The sequence below is a fragment of the Esox lucius genome, chromosome 8 (assembly GCF_011004845.1).
Source record: "Esox lucius isolate fEsoLuc1 chromosome 8, fEsoLuc1.pri, whole genome shotgun sequence".
Classification (NCBI taxonomy): domain Eukaryota; kingdom Metazoa; phylum Chordata; class Actinopteri; order Esociformes; family Esocidae; genus Esox; species Esox lucius.
In genome coordinates, this window is record NC_047576.1 from 20,928,255 (window position 1) to 20,951,569 (window position 23,315).

At 42.2% G+C, this 23,315-nt stretch overlaps 2 protein-coding genes across 7 annotated transcripts; one reads left to right on the forward strand and one right to left on the reverse strand.

The window, feature by feature from the left end:
* The first annotated feature begins 3,143 nt into the window (after window positions 1–3,143).
* On the forward strand, window positions 3,144–12,061 carry dcun1d4 (DCN1, defective in cullin neddylation 1, domain containing 4 (S. cerevisiae)). Of its 5 annotated transcripts, XM_010872193.4 has the most exons (12): window positions 3,161–3,228; window positions 4,633–4,754; window positions 4,840–4,910; window positions 5,344–5,383; window positions 5,492–5,579; window positions 6,785–6,885; window positions 7,801–7,871; window positions 8,010–8,101; window positions 8,336–8,444; window positions 8,941–9,045; window positions 9,543–9,645; window positions 9,757–12,061. In XM_010872193.4, the coding sequence occupies exons 2-12, from the start codon at window positions 4,721–4,723 to the stop codon at window positions 9,810–9,812; spliced, it is 870 nt and encodes a 289-aa protein (XP_010870495.1). In that variant the 5' UTR covers window positions 3,161–3,228; window positions 4,633–4,720; the 3' UTR covers window positions 9,813–12,061. The 5 variants fall into 5 exon arrangements, with proteins under 5 accessions (XP_010870497.1, XP_010870498.1, XP_010870495.1 ...); XM_010872195.4 differs by lacking the exon at window positions 4,633–4,754 and having other exon boundaries at window positions 3,144–3,228; XM_010872196.4 differs by lacking the exon at window positions 4,633–4,754 and having other exon boundaries at window positions 3,144–3,228; window positions 6,785–6,873.
* A 1,439-nt stretch (window positions 12,062–13,500) lies between these two features.
* On the reverse strand, window positions 13,501–23,266 carry LOC105011825 (mucin-12). Of its 2 annotated transcripts, XM_029121434.2 has the most exons (6): window positions 22,902–23,266; window positions 22,226–22,648; window positions 20,136–20,305; window positions 19,684–20,029; window positions 17,808–19,586; window positions 13,501–16,427 (listed from the first exon to the last, which is right to left on the reverse strand). In XM_029121434.2, exons 1-6 carry the CDS (start codon window positions 22,915–22,917, stop codon window positions 13,666–13,668), a joined length of 5,496 nt encoding a protein of 1,831 aa, XP_028977267.2. In that variant the 5' UTR covers window positions 22,918–23,266; the 3' UTR covers window positions 13,501–13,665. The 2 variants fall into 2 exon arrangements, with proteins under 2 accessions (XP_028977267.2, XP_010870500.4); XM_010872198.5 differs by having other exon boundaries at window positions 13,501–19,586.
* Window positions 23,267–23,315: the final 49 nt, after the last annotated feature.

Here is a 23,315-nt window from a genome sequence, read left to right on the forward strand (position 1 = left end):
TCTCTCACAATGCAATGTACATTGTATGTGTGAAAATATTAATATGCATGCTCAGAATGTTAGTGTGATCAATGTAGATCATACAAATTTGATGCCAAGTGGGGCAGACAGCTGGTAGCCCCACTACAGCGTCATTTCGTATTTCAGACATGATTAGCTGTCTGTCTGTCTGGTGCCAACATTAGTTGGCAAGAAGAGCGAGGAGGGTAGACTGTCATAGCTAGCTTGTTAGTTTCACAAACTTGAGAAAATGAATAAAGTAGATTGCATACTTGGCACCGGTTTGAAATCCTTAATTTGGAGGAGAAACTTGAAGTAAAGCAACTTGGTGCCCATCAGCCACGGGATATTGTCATCACTCTAACTGCTGGTAAAAATAACCGCAGGATTAACGTGGAGTGGTTTTTGAAGAAAAATGGCTAACAGTTAGCATACAAAAGAAGGCACTCTTCTGTTTTCCATGTCTGCTATTTGGTGGAGATGGTAGTTGGTCGAGGATGGGTTACAAATATTTGAAACATCTTTCTGAGAGGATTGCAAAACATGAGAGCAGCTGGAGTCATCTGGACAATGCTGTGAAATTGGGCTTACTTGGAAGGGTAAATGTCGCATCCCAAGTTGACAGTGCATACAGGCGTTCCATTGAGCAGCATAACAAACAGATGGAGGAAAACAGGTACTTTCTCAGTCAGATCATAACATGTATTAAACTGTGTGGAAAATGTAAAACCGCACTGCGGGGCAGGACGAGTCGGTGGACTCCCTGAATCCTGGAATATTTTGATGCATTTTCGAGACTACGTGTGAGGGCGAATTGAGACTTCAGAGGCACTATGACGCTCAGCCCATCTTCAAAGGGACATCTAGCACTGTACAAAACGAACTGTTAGACTGTATGTATGAAGTGTACAGGGAGGACATAGCCAAGCAAGGGGACGAGACTCCATTTGTTGCTATACAGGCAGATGAGACAACTGTAAATCACAAATGGTGGTTGTGTTGCGATACATGTTGCCTGACAATACAGTGACAAAGAGGTTTTTGGAGTTTGTGGAAGTCAAAGATAAAACTGGACTTGGCCTCTCTAATAGCATCAAGGGTGTGCTGGAACCACTGACGCTGGGAGAAAAGCTGATAGCTCAGACTTATGATTGTGGGGCTGTAATGAGTGGAAAGGTCCGAGGGGTACTTGCTGAGGCAACACAGAGACGCATTCCAAGGCCACCCGCTGTATGAAGGAGATTTAAAAGTAGAACTGTCAATGCAGTTTGGGAAAACTGCGCTGCTCCTGTGTATGGAGGACATACGCACACAACCAGGATGGGATCAGGCCACCATAAGTGAGGCATATGGCCTGTCAAAAAAACTCGGGGATCGAGCCTTTCTGCAGCTGCTGGAATTAGTTTTTATTTCTTATGCCAGAAGTTTATGTTTTATACAACAGTCTGCAAAAACGGATCATTGATGCATCTGGGATTAGCAGTGCGCTCACCCGTTTCAAGAAGAATGTCCAGAATATACAGACGAGCCTGGCCGACAAGTAACCAACACAGCGCCGGTGATGAAGGAGGCATGCGACACAGTCATCTCCCAGATAGAGCAGAGGTTTTTACAAAGTGACCACCTGATTGCTGCCAAGCTGTTTGACAGCTTGCTCTTCCCACAATTTGTCCTGTCATTCCTTACATCGGAGCATGACTGTGTGGTGAAACTATGGCCTCTAGGAAATTAGGAAAAATTTAAATCTGAGCTGACCACTCTGTACCACCACACTAAGTTTCACACTGGTAAGACGGCCCTGTCTTTGTTAAGATCCATCCATGAGAACAACCTAGAGGAGGCTTTTGCTGAAACCATCACTCTGCTGAAAATTATCATAGCAACACCTGTGACGACATCCGAGTCAGAGAGGAACTTTTACACCTTGAAGAGGGTAAAAACCTTCACTCGCAATACCATGGGACAGCTGCGACTCAACACATGGCCCATCTTGGATGGCCATGTTGTCCATCGAAAGCCAACAGATTCAGCAGCTACATGACTTAATTCCCAAAGTCATCGAAAAGTTTGCCAAGAGGAAGAACCGCCGTGCTACCTTCTCTTCAAGTGAGCCCTCAGCCTTGTTGAGTGAAAGCATATTTTATCATCCTGCCTTTGTGGTGCTGGTCCATGCATTGGTCATATTTTTGTGCCGGATCGATTGATATAGATGGTGATGAGTGTCAGTGTGTCCATGCTTATCTATTAAGGTTGTTGTCATAGAATGGATCTGTATCCCTAAAAAGTTGTCTTTCCGTTTCGTTGTGGCCTTCAGTGGTGTTGAGCTCATTGTTGTTCGCGTATGACCCTGTTGGCACATTGGTTCTGAGCTTGCAGTTGCATTCCTAATTTAGGTTTGTAAATGTGACAGTGGTAATTTTACATGTGTGTGAGAGAGAGGGAGAGCAATTATACAAGAAGGTTTCTCTCTCTCCAGTTCGTGTACTACACCTGGTAGAAGCAAGCCGCTCTGTCATTAGAAGTGTTTTGTGGAGCCACACTGTTTGTTGATGTGTTAAATAAACACATCAGTAGCAAGAGGGAGTTTTGTAGCTTTACTGGTATGTATCCTATATTTTGAAATGGTTTGTGCCCCACCAATTTTTTACATTTAAAAACGCTACTGCTAACCCCATAGACAACGCTTGCCAATTGGCACGTCCTTTTTGGAAGCCCTGAGTTATCGCGCGAGCAGGATTCGAACCCTGCTCGCGCAAGGAAAAAACAACTTTGAAAACTGCATTTGAAGCAGTTCTTAGGACTGACACTTATTCTGAATGCTATTTTAATTAAATACACCATATAAAAATCCAATATCACGTCCTTAAAAGTAGTTAGAATGCATCTAAGATGACGCAAGTAATCTGTAATTAATGAAGCTTCTTGACCATTTAACCAATCGGGGATTCCCAACTAGCTCAAAGCAGATGAATGCATTCAACTGGTATTCACGACTTACCAACTGTTAAATCCCCAACTCCCGTAAGCAAATGAACGTAGCAGGCTTAAGCCTTCTACGTGACACCAGAGCCAGCCTATCACTAATGAATAGTTGTGCGGCTGCTTAGTTCCTCATTCGTCTACATCATCAGTGGGCATGGTTATGTTAACATGTCCCGCCTTCTGGCCGGTCTCTGGACTTCTCACGGACAGTTGTGTGTTTAATAAAAATGCACTCTGATGCGGCAAGTAAGTGTAGTTGTAGCTTTTGGTATATTTTATTATGTAGTATGATAAGCTCATCATTTTTTTTAAATTGCGTAACAGGGTCCGGATATTTTGGATCACTGCCTACTTTAAGATTTAGATTATTTTGTTAGTTGTTAATCGATTGATGGAATACATGTCTGTACAGACAGTCTTGGTATTGCCATTTTCTTTGTATTTCCCAGTGTTGTCTTGGGGCACAACGAGGGTACAGTATGGTGTATTGTGTTATTGCTAGACACACTTTTTTGACTTATTGTTAGGTAGGGCAGCGTTGCAAAGGCTACAATTCTTTTGAATACATTTGCCTAATATGTCATTATAGTCGACCTACTGATACTGGTAAATTGTCGGGTATTTACGAGTAGGAATGCATGCGAAACTGAATAGCAAGTTACACTTCAACAATGTTGTTGTGTAAGGCTAAATAGGTCAGTTTTCTAGGCAACTGCGGAAAATTACAGAGGTTGAAAATTGTGACGCAGTTCTGTAAAATATATTTCTATGCTTGCTGCGATATATCTTACCAAATGTGCGTTAACTTGCCTATATCATTTGTTGCAAGAGAACTAGAATGTACTCGTATACCCTATTCTCTAGGATATAACATTTTTGTAACAATATAACATGCATTCATCAGTTGGGGTGTCAGGAGAAGGGTGCTGAATGAAATTATTATTTTGTTTGCCTGGGAATTGTAGTCCTATTCCACGTAATACTCATCAGGATTTTAAAGCCTTGGTCCAGGAAGTGGACTACAACAACCATGTCTCCGTGTACTCTCCAGATACTTTGTAAACTCTGTGCAAGTTGTGCGTAGCACTGCTATTTTAGGTAGGCTATGCAGCTAGTTCTGTGATGGCTTTCGGCCTTTCGCTGATATATATATCCTGAGCATTTTCACTATGGAAACGAAATAAAAACTAAGATGACACATTGGGAATGTAAATGAGAGAATGTTTCTATTTGGATAGGTTGGAGCACAGTGATAAAATCAAAATCGACAACTCTACTTTCTGTTAACTATGATCTACATGTTTCTAATGAATAGTACGTTACTCTGCAGTTATGGCCGTGATCTGAATGCAGCTGCATTCTCTTGGCTTTCGTTTAATGTATTAGTATTGCATTAATGTATTCCCTTCCTCTCTGGTTTGTGCCTTCTGTGAGAGAATTAAGGCTACTATAACTGCTGTGTCAGCATAACAAATATGATTTTTACTGGTCCCAAATACCCCCCTTTCTTCCTGTTTTTATGGATTTATAGTCGTTTTATCCTCATCCCACCTGTTTTAATGAAACGTCATGAAGATGGTGCTACATACTTATTTCCACAGCCATTATGATTTGGTTAAATGTACACTTGACCCTGTTTGTCATACGAAGTGTAGTGATTCAGGTTGACTATGGGCAGCAGATGGTGAGCTTTCAGTGCCCGGGGACACAAGAGAATTAACATGCATATTATTATGTCATGGCAAGACTGGTGGATCTTTGTGAAAAGATAGGCAGGTATGTGTATGAAGCTTGCATACAGTTGCTTACCTACTCTACTACAGTACTGTTACATTTGTTTATTTTGACCCCCTTTAGATTTTCAGCTGAACTCCCATTTGTCTACACTGGCCAGCATTCACAAAATCTACCACACCCTGCACAAGCTGGTAATAGTATTTTGCCCTCCTATCATATGTGTTCTTTATGTCATAGAGGACCATTAATCTGTTCCAACTTCTTTTCAATTCATATTGTTAATCAGGCAAAGTGCTAAGGACTTGATCATAGACATTTCCCCCTACCTGAAATTCACTCTGAGGTACTCTGAGTTGTAGATTCATTTTATATGCCTGGATGGACCAACTCAATTTATTCCTGCTTTCATCTACTTCTCTGCTGTTCTCCCTCCCTCTTTATGTCTGTAATAATAACAGAATATCTAAAGGTTACAAGCTTGAGGAAATGAGAAGGCTAGCCTCCTTGTCCCCACACAACGTCTCCTTGCTCACCGCATGCCGATGTTGGTGCTGCAGAGTGTGTGCCTGTGTGTGTGTCTTGGTGGAGGTTGCTTAATACAGTGCCATTTATCTCTGTCTTCAGAACCTGACGGAAGACGTTAAACAGGACGGTCACTCCACAGGTAGCAACACTCTTTATGCAGATCCATTTGACAATCATATGCTAACTGTCACAAATCTCTGTATTTCCATGCTCACACTTTCTCCCCCTTCCATTGGGTTTCTTTCAGCTTGCTGCTCCAGAGCTATGCCTCCTAGGAAAAAGAGGAGACCTACTGCTGGAGATGACCTGTCAGCCAAGAAGAGTCGCCAGGAAAGGTACTACCATCCTAACTAACATATGAGTAATGACACACTACAGAAAGGCACTACAATCCTAACTAACAGATGAGTAATGACACACTAAAGTTACTACCATCTAACTAACAGATCAGTAATGATGCACTAAAGTTTCTACCATCTTAACTAACAGATGAGTAATGACTCACTAGAGAAGGTTACTACCATCTTAACTAACAGATGAGTAATGACACACTAGAGAAGGTTACTACCATCCTAACTAAAATATTAGTAATGACACACTACAGAAAGGTGCTACCATCCTAGATAACCGATGAGTAATGACACACTAGAGAAAGTACTACCATCCTAACTAACAGATGAGTAATTACACATTAGAGAAAGGTACTACCATCCTAACTAACAGATGAGTAATTACATATTAGAGAAAGGTACTACCATCCTAACTATCAGATGAGTAATTACACATTAGAGAAAGGTACTACCATCCTAACTAACAGATGAGTAATTACACATTAGAGAAAGGTACTACCATCCTAACTAACAGATGAGTAATGACACACTAGAGAAAGGTACTACCATCCTAACTAACAGATGAGTAATGACACACTAGAGAAAGGTACTACCATTCTAACTAACAGTTCAGTAATGACACACTACAGAAAGGTGCTACAAATATTGGGCAGATTTTCTGTTGACTAATCATTTGTGGGCAGACTACATAATACAAATGAAATGGTAACAAAAAGACAATGGGAAGTAACAAGTACCACATTTTCCAGTACCCAGGTATTATTTCACTAGTCATTTAATTCAATCTTAATTTGGAAGTACATTTGACTATGGCTTCACTTGAAACCAGTAGCCAGAGGAGACTTTTCTGATTACTTTCACCATAAACGTATGTTGTATCAGATGCAGTTATGGACAATAAATGTGCTGTGTTTTCAAGATAAACTGTTCCCTCAAACATGCGTTCATCATGACAAGTGGTTTGCATATGTCATTGTCAGCTCAGAAATTCTAACAGACTTTTAACAACATGGCTTATACACTTGTGATTTGTCAGGATTAACCTTTTTCCTCATGGTGGTGTGTGATATGCTTTCGGACAGAAGGATTTTAAATTGCACAGTTTATTCCCAACACAGTAATGTGTGAAAGTCTATGTTTGTAGTGTGCAGTACCATACATTGTCTGAAACAGTCTTTTTCTATATGCAGTGTATTTAGAAAACATGAAGCACCACAGATCCGAGAGGAGGAGACCTTTTCCAGTAAAAGATGTCTGGAGTGGTTCTACGAGTATGCAGGTGAGACACAAGGTTTGTAGATCCAATTCTCCTCCATCAGAATGTAACGCTTTAAACCACCCTTGTTGCATTAAGATCACAGGTTTCATGTCATAATTGTGTGGAAGTTGTGTATTAGAATGTCTTTTGCTTGCTGGAATTATGATGATCCGTGATGTCATGGATTATGTTTTTGTGTTAGTCATCTGTGTGTAAGAAATTTTGTGAATCTAATACAATTAGATTTGTATTAGATTGTTTTTATCGAATTAAATAAAAGATACACACATGACAGCTGTAAGTGCTCACATGGTAAATACAAGATAATGTAAATCACCAAGATCTTTCTTTAAAAAGTTTTCCTCTGTAAGATAAACATAGCTCACACCTACTCCCTGAGGCGAGGACTGAAGTGCATTGGAGGAGTGTGAAATGATCTTTTTCGCTTGTCTGGTGCTGATCTGTAGTCAGCAGTAATGGATGTCACGCCCATAAAAATACGGGGCAGATTTGATCAGTTGTGCAATATAAGATGTTTCAGTTGGTCTAATAAATGGCCTTAACAGTCTGTGAAGCCATATCCCAGTATATTCTCAGCATACTGTGAAATGGGCGCATTCTTTTTTGTCCAACTCTCCAAACCCAGTGTCTATGTCGGAAATGGAGGTCTGTGATTATGTATTTGGTCCTCATTTTGGTATCATTTAGATCCAGGTATTTCTTGCACTAGAGGTCAAGCTTGTCCACTTTGGACTGAATCAGTTTATCAGAATCAGACGGGTCAAGAATAACCTTTTCATTTGAGTTTTTTATCTCTGTTATCTCAGTGCTGCGGCTACAGTCGTCTGTATTCAGTGTGAATAGGACAGAAAAGATTACACTTGTTTCTGCTACAGGACTGTATTGTTATAAAACGGGTCTCAGTATGTACATGTGTATTTTTGTTAGGCTGTGATGATGTGGTTGGGCCAGAGGGAATGGAGAAGTTCTGTGAAGACATCGGAGTTGAACCAGAGAATGTAAGGACTGAAACAGATTCCAACAGTCATTCAGAGATTGCACAAAGATGAAAATGTTAATGGAGAAATAAATCTTATAAACACCGCAAGCCATTCCAGTGTATTATAATGCATGAGTATGTCATTGTCTGTGGACAGGTGGTGATGCTGGTTTTGGCCTGGAAGCTTGATGCCCAGAGTATGGGCTACTTCACCCTACAGGAGTGGTTGAAAGGCATGGGTTCCCTTCAGTAAGTCTGTTGTGTGTGTGTGCGCACGTGTGTGTGAGTCTGTGTGCGCACACTTTTTCCAGTGTCTATGTCCTCTGTGTCTCTCCACACAGTGAATGTCCATAGCTGTGCAGTACACACACTGGTTCTGACCCCTAGAATGGAACTGTGCCTTTCCTGTGTAGAGCTGTGTAGTCTCCACTGTGGCAGCTGGGTTTGGGTTCTGTCTCTAATGTGTCTTTCTGGTGTTGTCAGATGTGACTGCACTGAGAGGTTGAGGAACTCGCTAGACTACCTGAGGTCGGTCCTAAATGACACCAACAACTTTAAGCTCATTTATAGATACGCCTTTGATTTTGCACGGGTGAGTTAAGTAGAGATCCTATTGGACTATCATCACTAGATTTCCTCCAACCAGGATGTATGTATTCTCATCTGTATTTATATATTCAAAACCTCGACAAATGAAAAAATTAATCTTTATTACCATTTTATAGAACAACATGTAAACACACAGTTGACATCGAGGAATGTAATGCTGTTCTGTCAACTTACAGCTAAGTTTTTACACGTTGGGTGTGAAAAATATTGCCTTGTCTTGAATGGAAAAAGTCAAGAGTCATGGCTGTACTCTTATCAAAAGTCACGGCTGTACTGTTTACACAGTCTGACTTAGTTGAAACTAACTGTAAGGCACATTCTCCTGAAAGCTATTCTTTATGTGCTTTAATGTGAGTGAGAATGAGATCTATACATTAATAAACGTGAATTTGATTTGTGTTCTCATTAATTGCATAGTGCCATTGTAAGTACAAGATATATATGGAGTCGTATTTGACCCCATGCTTTTGATTATGCAGGAAAAGGACCAGAGGAGCTTAGACCTTAACACAGCCAAGTGCATGCTGGGGCTTCTCCTAGGAAAGACATGGCCACTGTTTCCTGTGTTTAATCAGTTTCTTGAGGTATGGAGACTAACCTCTAACTTTCAACTTGAAGGACAATTTCAGTATTTAGTCTGTTATTCTGTGTGGTTAATGTAAATGTCAATTTATAGAAGTTTTTATTTCAAAATTAATGAACATAATCTCAAAAAACACCCACTACTGTACATTATTTTACAAGCTGCAAGCTCTTTGTGTCCAAGCCTGTAGATATGGTGAAAAGTCAACTGTCGTTCCCAAGGACGTTAACCATGCTACCTACAGCTATGCAGCTCATACATGTGGGTGTTTTTGTTCATGTTTTTCATTAGCCCTGAATCTCAGAATGATGCACAAGAACAACAAGCTAAGTTAGTCAACCTACAGCTACATCAAAACTCTTCTTCACCCTTCTATAACATGGCGTTTATATGAAACACACAGGTTAACGTCCTTAATACTGAAATTGTCCTTTAACACAGTGAGAACTAGGAGAAAATGTAGTGTACTATTGACTTCCTGTATGTTTGTTGATCTAGCAATCCAAGTACAAGGTCATCAACAAAGACCAGTGGTGCAATGTTTTAGAGTTTAGCAGGACAATCAACCTGGACCTCAGTAACTATGACGAGGATGGAGCCTGTGAGTGTTCCCACCGACCCGGTGACACTCAGACAAATATGCATGCATTCTCTAGCGGAACCGGGGATCATTGTGCTGACATTCTCCTTTTGCTCTCTCCACTTCTGTCAGGGCCGGTGCTGCTGGATGAGTTTGTGGAATGGAACAAAGAAAGAGAAATGTCATAGCAATAGGTACACTGCAACAAACGCCAACAGAACAACATTATAATCGACGATAACAACAATGGCTATGAGAAAATAAAAGAAACAAACAGTATAAAATGGAAGAGGGTGCATGTCAGCGATGACAGGGGGTGCTTCCAGGTAACGATAGCAGTGTGGTTTTGGCCTGGGGGGGGGGGGGTAGGGTCCAAAACTGGGCGTAAGTTGCCCGGCCGAGTTTGGGATGTAGGTAATTACTGGCCGCCATGGAGACACCAACCCTCTCCGGGTAACGTTCCCTACCCATGTTGAATTGTGGGCAAGCACACGGCGAGCCCCTGTGGCATGCGCCTCCTCACTGTGACGTGTCATATTGCTGTGTGATAGGATAACGTGTTCTCATGAGTGGCTGACATAGGCTAAACTGGTTTTTCTGTGAGTTAGAGATCCGGTCTTTAACCCCTTGCTACCGTAAGAAGGAATAAACCCAAGAAGATTTCTCAATTATGAACTGTCGGTCTTAAAAACACATTTCAAATACTAAATATCTGAACTTTGAACTTGATCTGTGCTTTGTAACCTACAGAACCCGTAGTTGCTATCAGTTGTTTCCTGTTGGGGTTAAATTGGGTCTCTTGTAGTTGTAGAAGCACACAGTGTCAAATGGCTGTGTTACAGTAGTTCTTTTGTAACTGAGGCTGCTGTGAAAGGTGGATAACGACACCTTTGCTGTCATGAGGTAATTTGTGCCAGTGATTTTTTTTATTTTTCCTCCAACGGTTTTCATCCCCACGCTCACCACAATACCAGCCTGTGCTAAAACATATATGTAAGCCCCCTGCAAAAACCTTCAGTTGTCCTCCAATCACAACAACTAACTAATCAAGCGGGCTGCTTGTTGACTCTTATTAGTGCAGTGGTCAGTTGTAAGTGGAGGGGCCAGCATTCATTGGTTATGTGACCAATCTATGTTTCTAAGCTGTAGGTTTGTACTAGGATTTTTCTGTGCCTCAAAAATAAATGTATGGAAGTCACTTTACTTGACACACACACGCACACACACACACGCACACACACACAGTGGTCAGGGATACATTCAGGATCAAAACAGACCTTTAGGCCTCGTCTGCAAGTTAAAATAGAGGTACATTTCTATTTTATCTTGATATATGGCATATAGCTTTGGTCTTGTCTTCCTTTGTCCACTGATCGTATCCAGCTTCAATGCCTATTATTAACTTGCCTCTCTCTCCCCAGTACTGACAGTGTTATAATTGGAAGACTGTATAAGGCCTTTCAGACTATGTAGGAGAGGTTTTTTCTGTACAATAAGGGGAAATCCAATCCCAGCATGCATGCATCGCCATGTATCTTTTGAGAGGTTTCAAAACCATGGACATTGGAAGAGTTAGAATTACAAGTCTGTGATGCTATGCTGTTCTTTTGCCTAGCGTAGGCTAATGTTCTTGTAACACATGTAAACTTTTGTCTCTGGCTGTGATGTGATGCTCAATTGTCATGAGAGTGAAACTATGCATGCACACTCTCCGTCAGAGCCATCTGTGAATGGATGAGGTTTGTTTTGGAAAACTTGTTTTACTGTTGTTGTTTTTTTCGTACAGAAATTTGTGCAAGTGTTTTTGTGCTTTATTTGATATCCTCGGTCATGTTGTCTTAACGCTTTATGAAAACCATGACTGTGTTTATTCAGAGCTGAAACACCTATAACCTCATTTGGGGAGACAAGTTCCCTCCTGCATTTGCCCAACCCCTCCTTTCTAACACAAACCCACACACACTAAAAAGTAACAAAGGAACCACACTGTCAGTCTCCGGTACAAATGGACATGAAATGAATTTCACAAATGGAGACAGGTTGAAGGATAATGTGCTCAGTGTTGAATGTGTGGTGTAAGAATGGTATCAGGTCTTATGACATGCCAATCATTGATTGGTCCAATCCAGTGGTCTCTAAACTAAAACATGTACAGTAAATGGTTCAATTTCTAAAGTAAAAGGATCACATGATTCTTCCACCTGTCAGTAATCCATGATGTCATTTGTGTATTTGTGTATATTAGGTTTGGGTAGACTGAGTTAGTTGCTGAACTCCTCACTAATCATTTGTACAGAGTAATTCAGATGGTATTCTTAAGTGGAAATGCAGGAGGAGAAATAACTTTGTCCTTACTGTATATATGTATGTACAGTATGTGTATGTGTGTTTTCACTGTAACCTCTCTCTATACATATAAAGGGGTTTATTAACTTACCGTTGTCTTTAATTTCTTCTTTACTATCTTCATTTACACAATGATTGTGAATGATTTTTGTCAAAGGTTGGTTTCATTGTGTTTCTAAATTGCACAGGATCATTTTGTTCCAGCTGCTGGAGCCCTAATCTACTTTTGCATAACTCTTGCATTACCATAGTAATAGCTATGTCATCTTGGTCATTCCTATTATGCAGTGCCATTTGGCCCCGAACATTTTTGCAAAAAAGTATTTAAAAATGTTTCTCATGTTTTCAGAAAAGGGTCATGTTTGACCGTCAGTAAAAACATATTGGTCAAACTCAGGCATTTAAATCCTAATAAATGTAGGCAGACTGTACATACGACCATGAGATATTTCCACCCTGTTGCGACAAATAAGTAACTAACTGAAAGCATGACCAATGTTTGTATCTTGAAAAAAATAAACTATCCTCATGGAAAATAAAATATCTAAATATTTATAAAACATCAATGTATTATTTAAGAAGCAATACATACTGAAATTAGTCATTTGTTTTTGAAATTGTCCATCCTGTTAAGTGCATATTCCTAACAGTGTGGATGTTTTTTGGCTAAGTTAGCCATAGCTTTGTGAGTGAGCAAGATATAGCTAGGATTGATGATGAACATTTGAACAGTATTGGAACTGTTCTGTCAAACATTTATTTATAATTATGAAACTTTACATTTATTTTCTCTATTTAGCTGAAAAGGTTGGTGATTTGAGTGATACATATAGAGTAATATTGTGGAAAATAGAACTCAGGTGAAGTACTTTGCTTGGAGCTGTTGTTTTCTAACCCTAAAAATTGTTTTTGTTAAAGGACAATTACAACAAACTAATAAGGGAAATGATTTCAGTTTAACACAAAATGTTAAAATGTATCAGTAATAAACACAATATTTATGGGGAAAACATTTGATAAGGGATATTTTATTTAAGTCAAAATAAATGTGTCATATTTCTCATAGAAGTTGATAACAACTAGAGATATGGCAAAATCGCCGACATTCACTGAAAAAATGCATATAATTCCCTTTCAAGATCAATATTTGTGTTAAGACTAAGGACACCTGGCCTCATATTAACAAGCCTTTGAAATGCATTTTACACTAATAACTGGTATTTTCCTCTGGACATAAATGGCAACTCATAAAATAGGAATGACCCAAGAGTACAACCTATTAGGGATCTACTTGAACAACAGATAAACACATCACATATACAATATGGGCTGATTAACAGGTTTGTTTATCATGAATACTCATTGTGTAAGTGGCAGTGCCATAAATGGATAAAACATTGCTGCAAAAAGAAATAAGAGATTTGTGTTTCAATGTACTGTAGAAAAGCATGTACGAGATCTAGAAAATAGTGCTTACTGCCCTTGCCTTTACAATCCCAGAGTATATGAAATAATTTAAAGTAATAAAAACAGCTGTTATTATTATGATATACCGTTTAACAGCACAAATTATACGTTTTATATGATAATGTTATAAAAGTTATTTTGTAATAAAATATGAAATCAGAATTCTCCAAGTGATCTATTAGTCATCTGCTATGCTTTTTTTAAACAGACTGAAACAAGTAGTTCATCTTAAGCCTCACTTCCCTCCCTGTGTGTCTCAAAGTGGAGGGTGGCGTCTGAGGTAGAGGTGCCCTTTTCTGGACCCTCCCGCTCAGAGATCGCACTATGTCGTGTGGTTCTAAAGGTCTCTGAGGCGACGCTTCGTTGATACTGACGAGCTGAGCCAAATGGTTTAGCAGTCAGCAAACCCATATAGTGCTTCTCTCCTTTCTCTGCCTGTGTGGTAAAGCCAAATCCATCCACTGCTTTCCCCTGCTCTCCCCTGCTCCTCCAACCAGATCCAGCGGCCTCATCGCCCTCTGGAAAAGCTGGTGGTGTCCCTTGTGCAGCAGGTGGAGCCAGTGGGGGCTGAATGTCTACCACCAGACGCCTCCTTTGGCGGGGAATTTGGAGTGGAGACTGTATAAGCCTTGCTTCATTGCTGGGAGTGGGAGTGGAGAAAAAGCGTGATGTTTTGGGCAAAGACACTTTGGGAGTGAGATTGGTTACTTCCTCTAAGCCTCCTTCTTTTCTGTCAATGTAACCCTGTATGGGGCTGCTGTAGTCCGTTCTGACCCTCTGGGCCACCTCATCTGTGCTGTTGTCTAAGGCGTCAAATTTGATATTGAGAGCTCTTCTTTGGGAAAAAGCAACATCTGTAGAACTGTCCATTGTGTCCCATTGCCGCATCTCTGACAGGACCTTCAAACCCCCAAGCCCTGGCCTGTTCCTACGGTCCTCTTCTTTGGTCTTCCTATCCACCTCATCTGTGGTACTGGTTGAGTTGTAAAGGCCAATATTAAGAGCTTTTCTTGGGGTGAAGGAGACTTTAATTGGTGTCTCCCCAGGACTGAGAGAAAAATCTGGGATGTCTCTACCTGGTTTCTTTGTCGGTTCTGTGGGCTCATTTCCACTCTCACCGCTAGAAGAGGATGATTTGGTAGGTGGAAGTGTTAGCTCCTCAGCTCTTGCACTTTCTGAGAAAGCAGTGGAAGAGAGTGATGTTTTGGGGAGAGACAGTTTTGGAACTTGCTTGGCGTCTTCCTGAAAGGCTCCACCCTTTGAGGTAGTTGACTGACTTTGTAAATGCTCCTTGGCGAAGCCAATATTAAGTTCTTTTTTTTTAGCAAAAGAGATATTAATGGATGTGTCTCCAGGACTGAGAGATGGATGATTATAAGTGACATCTGGAAGCCTAGCTTCATCCTCTTCTTTTTTTTCTGGCATTGCAGTCTCATTTCCATGGAAAATGCTGGAAGAGGATGAACCAGAGGGTGGTGGTGTTTGTGGGGCAGCGGGTGGAGCATTCTGAGGGGGCTGAATATCCAGACGTTTCCTATGTTGAGGGACATAGAAGAGTTGAGTTGTAGCCCCGTCAGCTGTCTTCCCATATGAAGAGGAGGAGAATGAGGTTTTTGGTAAAAACACTTGGGGAAGGATCTTGGTGTCTTTAAAGCCTTCATATTTTGTGTTGATAGCAGTCTGGGAGGTGAGACCTTGGTCAGACAACCTTGACTCAGCCTCTGGATGTGGGAGATAAGAGTTTTCCTTGGAGAAGCCAATATTCAGAGCTTTCCTTGGGGCAAAAGAGATATCTAAGCCTGACAGACTGAAAGATGATTCTGGGACTTTTGTTTCCCTCTCTTCTTTTCTTTGATACATTTCCGTCTCATCCTCACTTTCACTACTAGGTGAGGTTGAACCAGCAGGTCCGGGTGAACTTGGGGCAGCAGGTGTAGTCCCCTGATGATCTGAGTCTGATTGATATTGAATACCGTCCTCAGAAATGCCAATATTGAGAGCTTTCCTTGGAGCCAAAGAGACATCAATACCTGCAAGACTGAAAGATGAATTGGGGATCTTAGCTTTCTGTTCTCCTTTTCGGTTCCTTGTAGTTTCATCTTCACTCTCACTGCTGGAATAAAGTGATTCAGAGGGTGGTGGTGTTTGTGGGATGGCAGGTGGAGTATCCTGAGGGGACTGAATATCCAGACGTCTCCTGAGTCTGGGGATATAGACTGGAACTGGAGACTCTTCCTCTCTTGTCCCATCTGAGGGAATTGAAGATTTTGGGAGGTTCTCCTTTATACCAATGACACTCTCTGAGGTTAGGGCCACGCCTGTTGAATTTGGCTCTGATTGATAGTGAATGCCCTCCTTGGAAAAGCCAATATTGAGAGTTTTCCTTGGAGAAAAAGAAACATCAATGCCTGCAAGACTGAAAGATGAATCAAGGACCATAGCATTTTCCTCTTGTCTTTTTTGTTTAATTGCAGTGTCATCTTCACTCTCACTGCTAGAAGAGGATGAACCAGCAGGTCTGGGTAAACATGCGGAAGGAGGTGGAATCTCATTGGGGGACTGAATATCCAGATGTCTCCTGAAACTGGGGATATAGACTGGAGACTCTTCAGCCATTGTCCCTTCTGGCAATGAATATTGGGGAAGCTGATCCTTAGGGGTGATAGCAGTGTGAGAGGAGAGATTCAAGCTACTCGACTTTGTCTCCATCTCTGGTTGATATTGAAAACCGTCTTTGGATAAACCAATACTGACAGCTTTTCTTGGGGCAACAGAGACATTAATGTCCCCAAGACTGAGAAATGAGTCCTTGTGTAAGACATCTGGGACCTCTCTGTTAAGTTTCACAGAGTTTTCTATAGTTTCTTCTTCCCTCTCACTGCTGGAAGAGGATTCAAAGAGTGGTGACTTTTTATGGGTAACAGATTTGGCTCCACGAGGGGGTTGAATATCCAGACGCTTACCAAATCTGGGGATGTGGACTGGAACTGGTGGGCCTCCAACTTGTAACCTTTCTGAGGACAGTGAAGGTTGGGTAAGAGGTACCTTTGCATTAATGGCAAATTGGGTAGTTAGATCCAAACCAGTAGACTTTGTTTCAGGTCCTGGCTGATATTGAATACCATCCTCGGAGAAGCCAATATTCAGAGCTTTCCTTGGGGCAAAAGAGACATCTAAGCATGACAGACTGAAAGATGATTCTGGGACTTTTGTTTCCCTCTCTTCTTTTCTTTGATACATTTCCGTCTCATCCTCACTTTCACTACTAGGTGAGGTTGAACCAGCAGGTCCGGGTGAACTTGGGGCAGCAGGTGTAGTCCCCTGATGATCTGAGTCTGATTGATATTGAATACCGTCCTCAGAAATGCCAATATTGAGAGCTTTCCTTGGAGCCAAAGAGACATCAATACCTGCAAGACTGAAAGATGAATTGGGGATCTTAGCTTTCTGTTCTCCTTTTCGGTTCCTTGTAGTTTCATCTTCACTCTCACTGCTGGAATAAAGTGATTCAGAGGGTGGTGGTGTTTGTGGGATGGCAGGTGGAGTATCCTGAGGGGACTGAATATCCAGACGTCTCCTGAGTCTGGGGATATAGACTGGAACTGGAGACTCTTCCTCTCTTGTCCCATCTGAGGGAATTGAAGATTTTGGGAGGTTCTCCTTTATACCAATGACACTCTCTGAGGTTAGGGCCACGCCAGTTGAATTTGGCTCTGATTGATAGTGAATGCCCTCCTTGGAAAAGCCAATATTGAGAGTTTTCCTTGGAGAAAAAGAAACATCAATGCCTGCAAGACTGAAAGATGAATCAAGGACCTTAGCATTTTCCTCTTGTCTTTTTTGTTTAATTGCAGTGTCATCTTCACTCTCACTGCTAGAAGAGGATGAACCAGCAGGTCTGGGTAAACATGCGGTAGGAGGTGGAATCTCATTGGGGGACTGAATATCCAGATGTCTCCTGAAACTGGGGATATAGACTGGAGACTCTTCAGCCATTGTCCCTTCTGGCAGTGAATATTGGGGAAGCTGATCCTTAGGGGTGATAGCAGTGTGAGAGGAGAGATTCAAGCTACTCGACTTTGTCTCCATCTCTGGTTGATATTGAAAACCGTCTTTGGATAAACCAATACTGACAGCTTTTCTTGGGGCAACAGAGACATTAATGTCTCCAAGATTGAGAAATGAGTCCTTGTGTAAGACATCTGGGACCTCTCTGTTAAGTTTCACAGAGTTTTCTATAGTTTCTTCTTCCCTCTCACTGCTGGAAGAGGATTCAAAGAGTGGTGACTTTTTATGGGTAACAGATTTGGCTCCACGAGGGGGTTGAATATCCAGACGCTTACCAAATCTGGGGATGTGGACTGGAACTGGTGGGTCTCCAACCCATGCCCTGTCTGAAGGCACTGAAGGATGGGTAAGAGGCTCCTTGTTGGCCTCAGGTTCTGGCATATATTGAATACCTTCCTTGGAGATCTCGATACTGAGAGCCTTCCGTGGGGCAAAAGACACATTTCTGTATCTAAGACTGAGAGATAAATCCTTTTGAGCTTGATCACACTCTTCCTCACTGCTACCATTTACTGTGTAGGTTGTGGGCTCATCCCCGCTGTCACTAGACGAGTGCTGTGAAAACACAGGAGAGCATCGAACTTCCATTCTCAGTTCACCCACACAAACTCCTTCCTTAACATCCTGTTGGAAATAGAGGTTTGCAGCAGGGTCTGGACAGCTGTCATGTGTAAGCACTGAATCTGGGAAAACCTCCTTCACTTCATCAATCTGTGCGTTCACAGCGTATTCTGTGGGTTCATTCCCACAGTCACATGAGCTGCTGGAGCCAGACTTATCATTCTCCCTCTGGTCTTTCGCCAGCAGTTTTTCATTCCGAGCTTGTTCAGACTCCTTCCTCAACTGATCCACCAGAGCAGAACCATAGAGATCTTTATTACTGGAGCGTGCCGAAGCACTTCGGATTGAATCAGGAAACTCAAAGCTCTCACCACTGTCGTTCCATAGCTCAGGATCCAATAGGTTGGCCTCTGCCATGATATGTTTCCAATCAATAGAGGACTCAATGGTATATTTGGAGATTTCATCCACACTTCCACTGTTGATTACTTTCACCATAGGGAAATCTAAACTCTGCTTAGTTGTGTCACCTTCCTTCAGTGTGAAATGAGACTCCTGGGGATTATTCTGGGCCAAGTTTTTTGTGGGACAGTCAATATCCTGACCCCTATCTGACCTTTCCTGGTCAGAGTGTGACGACACAGACAAGCTTCGACTTCTCTGCCACTCATCTGGGTCAGGAATGGGTTCAAACTCCACATCATCGGTATGGACTGGGTTAGCACCGCCTGGTGGTTTTCTCAAAGAGACATTAGAGGGGTCTCCACTGTGAGTGTCTGTCTCCACTTGATTGTCCTGTTGGGAGCTACCTGAGCTGACCGAGTCCGGTGGGCGATTTACCTCAAGGGAGGTGTGGAAGGTATCCCTCTCATTAAAATTATTATATGATGCACCATATTCCCCAGCCTGGTTGCCCTGTCTGCCAGTGGCCATAGTATCATAGTATGGAACACTATTTTGATCCCTTAATTCTGAAGGATGGCCACTAAATGTCACTCTCCTCTCCCTGTGTGTCCCTACTTCTTCCCCCTCCTCCTCATCTGAATAGGCATTGTTGTCGTGGGGACCTCGTCCAGCAGAGGTGACGGACTGAGCTTCGATGGGGCTTTTTCTTGTACATTCACAGCACTTACAGTATCTCCCCCATAGAACGTCCAGCAGAGGTCTGGCCAGAGCACCTAGTATAAATGCTACTACTAAGGTGATGAACACAGACAGACAGACTGCCAGATCCAGTTCAGACTGTGTCCTCTGGGTGGCCCTTTGGAGGTCTGTCTTCTGACCTCCCCTCTGGAGTCTGCCCAACTCAGGGTTCATCTGTAGCTGCTCCACATATAAACTTCTGGTGCCTCTGGTTTTTCTTGGTGTCTTGTGGACGTGCAGGTCGAATACAGACACAGTCTCCTCGTCTGGCCCCGAGACACACACGTATAGTCCTGTGTCTTTCTCTGCAATGTCACTGATCAGCAAGCCGTTCTGGCTTCCAGGAACCTGTCCATTAGGTGTCCACCATGTTGAATCTATAACAAATAAACCAACAGGATGCTGTTATACAGTCAACTGTGGTAACCTTTCTTAGTACATACCGAGTGAAATTAAGAAAAAAGCAAGCGTTACCTTGGTTTGGAGAGCTACAGGGCAGCAGGATGTCTGTCCCTTCATCCACTGTCACATCCTGGTGGAGCCCTGCCCTATTCTCAGCAGTAGAGCATGTGAGGTCACTGTCCTCCAGGTGTAACAGGTCTCTACCTGAGTGGACAGAGGGGTGGGAACACACTACACCCTTCCAGCTCTGTTGCTGGTCCATGTCTCTGTCGTAGATCATCCACCGTCTCAAGCTGCGTAGGTTGCAGTCACACCTCCACTTGTTCCCACTCACCTCCACTAGGGCATTTAGGTTGCGCAGCGCCAGGTAGGCTGATGGAGGGATAGTGGTCAACATGTTGAAGCTCAGATCCAGGACCTTAAAGGATGACATTATGAAAAATCCAACACCTGGTCAGGTAGAAAGAATGGGACAAAAAAACTGCTGTTTTTTTATGTTGTAGTTTGAGGAAACGTGAAATTACCCTGATCTCCGGCAGGTCCCTGAGGGCCAGTGGGTTGAGGCTGGAGATACGGTTGTGCTGCAGGTGGATCTCTCTCAGACGGGGGCTCCTGCTCAGGTCTCCAGATCGCAGGTCAGATATCCTATTGTGGGAGAGCTGCAACACCAGTAGGAATTGGCAGCCTGCAATGCCTGGAGGAGAAAGCACATGCATCGTCCCAACATTACAGTGGGTGGGATGACTGGAACGAGGGTTCTATATGCAGGCTTTACCACCAGCAGATTGGCCTGAGATTAATGAACACTTAGTTTTACCGTACATGTCCCTGCCTGCCAGTCTTACCGTACATGTCCCTGTCTTCCAGTCTTACCGTACATGTCCCTGCCTGTTAGTCTTACTGTACATGTCCTTGCCTGCCAGTGTTACCGTACTTGCCCTGCCTGCCAGTCTTACTGTACATGTCCCTGCCTAACCCTGTCTGTGAACAAAACAACACTTGGCTTCTGATCTCTGTACCTGATGGGACTGAACTACCTGCATTGACAAGGTCTGTTTACCCCTGCAATAGTGTTAACCCTGTGTTTAATGTACTGGGCCGTTCTTGGTTGAAGATATGTCACATTGTAAAACCATTTATCATCTTAAACATTGATTTACATAACTACCGTGTTGTTATGAAAATGACCCATAGATATTTTTACTGCGATAATAGACAGGAAAAGCTGTGGGCCTCTTACTCTGTCTATTTGAGTAATAAACAAACCACTAGGGTTGGATAGAAATACAGTGGGGAGAACAAGTATTTGATACACAGCAGATGCAGCAGGTTTTCCCACGTACAAAGCATGTAGAAGTATGTCATTTTAATCATAGGTAAACTGTGAGAGGAGGAATCTAAAACAAAAATCCAGAAAATCACATTGTATGATTTTTAAGTAATTAATTAGCATTTTATTGCATGACCTAAGTATTTGATACATCAGAAAAGCAGAACATAATATTTGGTACAGAAACCTTTGTTTGCAATTACAGAGATCATACGTTTCCTGTAGTTCTTGACCAGGTTTGCACACAATACAGACTTTCAGCTCCCTCCAAAGATTTTCTATTGGGTTCAGGTCTGGAGACTGGCTAGGCCATTCCAGGACCTTAAGATGCTTCTTACGGAGCCATTCTTTAGTTGCCCTGGCTGTGTGTTTCGGGTCGTTATCATGCTGGAAGACCCAGCCACGACCCATCTTCAATGCTCTTACTGAGGGAAGGAGGTTGTTGGCCAAGATCTCGCGATACATGGCCCCATCCATCCTCACCTCAATACAGTGCACCTATGATAAAAATGACAGACCTCTACATGCTTTGTAAGTATGAAAACCTGCAAAATCGGCAGTGTATCAAATACTTGTTCTCCCCACTGTATGTGTAATGTTATGAAAGATCCAAGCCATGGATTTTCTGTTGACAGTAGTTCATTCACATATTGATTTTCAGTCGCTGCTGTGGTCTCCTCCTTTCACTAGGCTGAGACTGCTTAGCTGAAGTGAGGTATTGTGGGTCTGTGCTTCATTAGAGAAGCGGTGGTAGTCTGTGAGCAGAATATCAAGAAGCACGGAGAGGCCTCTGTCTGTTTCACATTGCTCACATAGACAAGTCCTTACAAAACATCGAACTAGGATAAAAACCCCAGAATCCCCAGTGAATACAACTTAAAGGTTCAACTCCTTTGATGGAATGCTAACAATGCAACATAAAATACTGTAAAAAGATAATTGAGATGTTTTCCTCCTTTAAATCCCAATCACTGTACTTTCACACCCTCTTATGAGCCATTGGAATGCCAGTAAACAGCTTATGATTGGCTGAAGATCGTACAATTCATATCGTCATTGCCTGGGTCGGTTTAATCATTTCTAAATAGAGCAAAGTCCTAATTATGATGGATAATCATTCATGAGACTGTGGGTGTGCACTTGTGCATGTGTTAAGCAAAGTCACCTGTTTATTGTTAGTGTAAATACAATTCTTGTACAGCTAAGCAATTCCTCATGTGATACTGTGTGTGTGTGTGTGTGTGAGAGAGAGAGAGAGAGAGAGAGAGAGAGAGAGACACTCACCCTCAGGGATCCTCTCTAGCTGGTTGTTTTCAGCAGACAGCAGCTGCAGGGCAGGAGCCCAGGACACACACTTCCCTCTGCTGTGTGAGAGGGCCGTTCCCCTCAGTTTACCCCAGGTCCTCTCCACACACAGAGAAAGGTGAATCAGACTGTTGTGTCCAATCCATAGATTCTTAAGGCCCCAACTTGGCCACAAGGGGCTAAAGGAGTTAAGCAGGTTGTGAGATAGATCCAGATCAGTTACGGTGGATGGAATATGTTTTTGGCCCAGGGAAAGGCCAACGGAGGAGCAATTAAGCATAGGACCCTTGTGACAATAGCAGGGCTCAGGACAATCAGGGAGGGTTGGAGAACCCTGGACAGGGAGCAGCACTGCAGTATATAACATCCACCTAGACACTGCCATCACTAACACCCCTGCGCCTACATAGGGAGAAAAGAGCTAGTCTCAACATAAAGAACAATCTATGAATACCAATCAATGAATACCAATCAAATATTACAACTGAATTCAATGGAAATCTAGTTTTTTTTCCCATCAAATCTTTTTATTTACTATGTTCTACAAAACTGCATAGGTCAAATGTACTTTAAACTCAAACTTAGAAAGGCACATTCATTTTCTTAGCTCGTGTCATACACACCAACATAAATAAGTAAAAATCCTCCAACTCACCCCTCTGTGTCTGCATCTTATACAACTAGAGTTAACTTGTGAGTAATACTCTCCCCTCCCAGTTCACCGGAAAAAGTAGCTGATTTTTTCTCCTACAGGTCCAGATCAAAGTCTGTGGGCTGAATTGCACTGACTCACCTAGGCACATCCACAATATTACATACAGTTATTGTTATACAGATTCCCTAAATCATTCACATGTTGTAGTTAATGTCTTACCAAGCTTTCCCTGCATGACGTGTTACTGAGTTGACAGAAATCCTTATGACATGGACAACTGATGGATTGATTATTGATGGATGGAGTATCGGAACTGATTTAACCTATGAAAGGTAAAATGTAGCCCCATTACAGTGTTAAAATACATCGTCACATTAAACCTCAAAGTGGAAATTGTGAAATGAAACAGCAAAT